General features: G+C 32.1%; 1 protein-coding gene across 1 annotated transcript in view; it reads left to right on the forward strand.

Moving 5' to 3' along the window:
* LOC106474118 (hydroxymethylglutaryl-CoA lyase, mitochondrial-like) overlaps nucleotides 1-2220 on the forward strand; it is a 42386-nt gene that overhangs the window by 16772 nt on the left and 23394 nt on the right. Inside the window, exon 5 of the mRNA XM_013934809.2 lies at nucleotides 1080-1138. Within this exon, the coding sequence (XP_013790263.1) occupies nucleotides 1080-1138 (59 nt within the window). The remainder of the gene's footprint in view (nucleotides 1-1079; nucleotides 1139-2220) is intronic.

Raw genomic sequence — 2220 nt, forward strand, 5'->3', positions numbered from 1 at the left:
AGTGTAACTAAACCTTCTAAGTTGTTATATCTGTCATTAGATGCCTGAGACTGGGGAGATTTAATTCTAAGTTGTTATATCTGTCATTAGATGCCTGAGACTGGGGAGATTTAATACTAAGTTGTTAGATCTGTTGTTAGACACAGGATGCTGGCGAGATTTAATACTAAGTTGTTATATCTATCATTAGACACAGGAGACTAGAGAGATTTAATACTAAGTTGTTATATCTGTCAATAAACTCAGGAGACTGGGGAGATTTAATACTAAGTTGTTAGATCTATCATTAGACACAGGAGACTGGGGAGATTTAATACTAAAATGTTAGATCTGTCATTAGACATAGGAGACTGGGGAGATTTAATACTAAGTTGTTAGCTCTGTCATTAAACACAGGAGACTAGGGAGATATAATACTAAGTTGTTAGATCTGTCATTAGACACAGGAGACTGGAGAAATGTAACACTGGAAATTGTTTAAACATGCTGCTATTGTAAAATAAACATATATATATATATATATATTTTGTGTATATAAAAAAAGCAGTTTTAAGTCTACTTATCATTCCACTCTCATTAGAGAATGCAGGAATTAATCATTTGAAAGACAACATTTTTCACGGGATATTTTTGGCTTCTTTTTAGATTTTTGAAAATCTGTTGCTTATGCTAATCTAGTGAGAAAGAAAATTTTTAAAGAGTTTCTACAGAACACATAAGGGAGTTGAAAAAAGGTTTACCTTTTATTGCATATAAAATGGAATATATTACAAAATCATTAATTAACAGTAAAAAGTAGGTTTTATAGTACAGACACATTGCCATTCCATAAAATAGACCATTCATAGTACTGTCAAATCTATTGATGCTTATTGTATTCAGTTTTATGTGTAGGAAGGACTCTGTAAGGCATTAGTTATTTTATATTGAAAGATAAAGGAATTTAACTTACTCGTTTATGTAAGACAGTTTTGTTACTGAAAGAGATTATTGGAGGGCAGTCTATATTATGATGTAACATCACTTTTAAGTATCCCATCAGGTTATACATAATGTTCTGTGTGTCTTTTATTATGCAGCTATCTGTTGGAGTGAAAGAAATAGCTATATTTGGAGCTGCTTCTGAAACGTTTACCAGGTACGAATAAGGTTTGATTATAAAATGTTGTATGACTGTTTATTGTAGATATTATTAATTAATTAATTTTGTGCGTGAATATTTCATGATTATTTAGTTTTTTTCATAACAAGAGAGTTAAAAGCAATTATTTTAAAGGCCGAGAGTTATGACAAGTTTAGTTGCGTAACTTGGTAAGAATTATATGCTGTACTTATAATTTATTGACGTTGAGGCTGTCAAATGCTGCATGTATTCTGTTGATGTCGAGGATATAGAGATTGCTAGAAGGCTTAAGTGATAGATGTATAAATAGCTGGCAAGCAGACATAAACACAGCAGAAAAGAATAAAGTCACTGGAAGAAGAAGTTCAGTCAGAGAAAAGTTAAATGCATTGTTAATCGTCATGGGAGGGAAAGGCCTAACAGTTGTTATGTCAGAGTGAGATAAACAATTTTGTAAGAGATAAGGAGAATAAGTTGCTCGTCAAAGGGAGTTCTATAGTAAATGAACCAGCCTGAGTAGATTTTCAAAAAAGGCAGATGATTCTTGGAAATATGAGAAAGGACAATTTTTGAAGTACAGGATACAACTGTGGTAACTCAACAACTCTTAGGGAAACTATACACAGACAGTTTAGCAATAGAAATGGAGAAAAATAGTTCAGCTTGTCAACTGAATTCTAAACCAATTGAATAAGCCTAAGTGGATTTTTGACAAGAAGAAGAGAACTATATAGTGTGTAAGATATAACTAAGACCTCCATATTGTGTCTGAAGTAATACATTGTATTATAAGGTTAATTCTATATTGGTTTGGTTACACTGTATTCCTGAAGTAATACATTGTATTATAAGGTCTATTCTGTATTGGTTTAGTTACACTGTATTCATGGAGTAGTACATTGTAATATAAGGTCTGTTCTGTATTTTTAATATTAAAATGTTAGATCTGTCATTAGACACAGGAAACTGGGGAGATTTAATACTAAGTTGCTAGATCTGTCATTAGACACAGGAGACTGGGGAGATTTAATCTCCCCAGTCTCAGGCATCTAATGACAGACCTAACAACTTACAATGTTAAATATATCCAGTCTCCT

This window comes from Limulus polyphemus, unplaced genomic scaffold (assembly GCF_000517525.1).
Source record: "Limulus polyphemus unplaced genomic scaffold, Limulus_polyphemus-2.1.2 Scaffold6844, whole genome shotgun sequence".
NCBI lineage: Eukaryota > Metazoa > Arthropoda > Merostomata > Xiphosura > Limulidae > Limulus > Limulus polyphemus.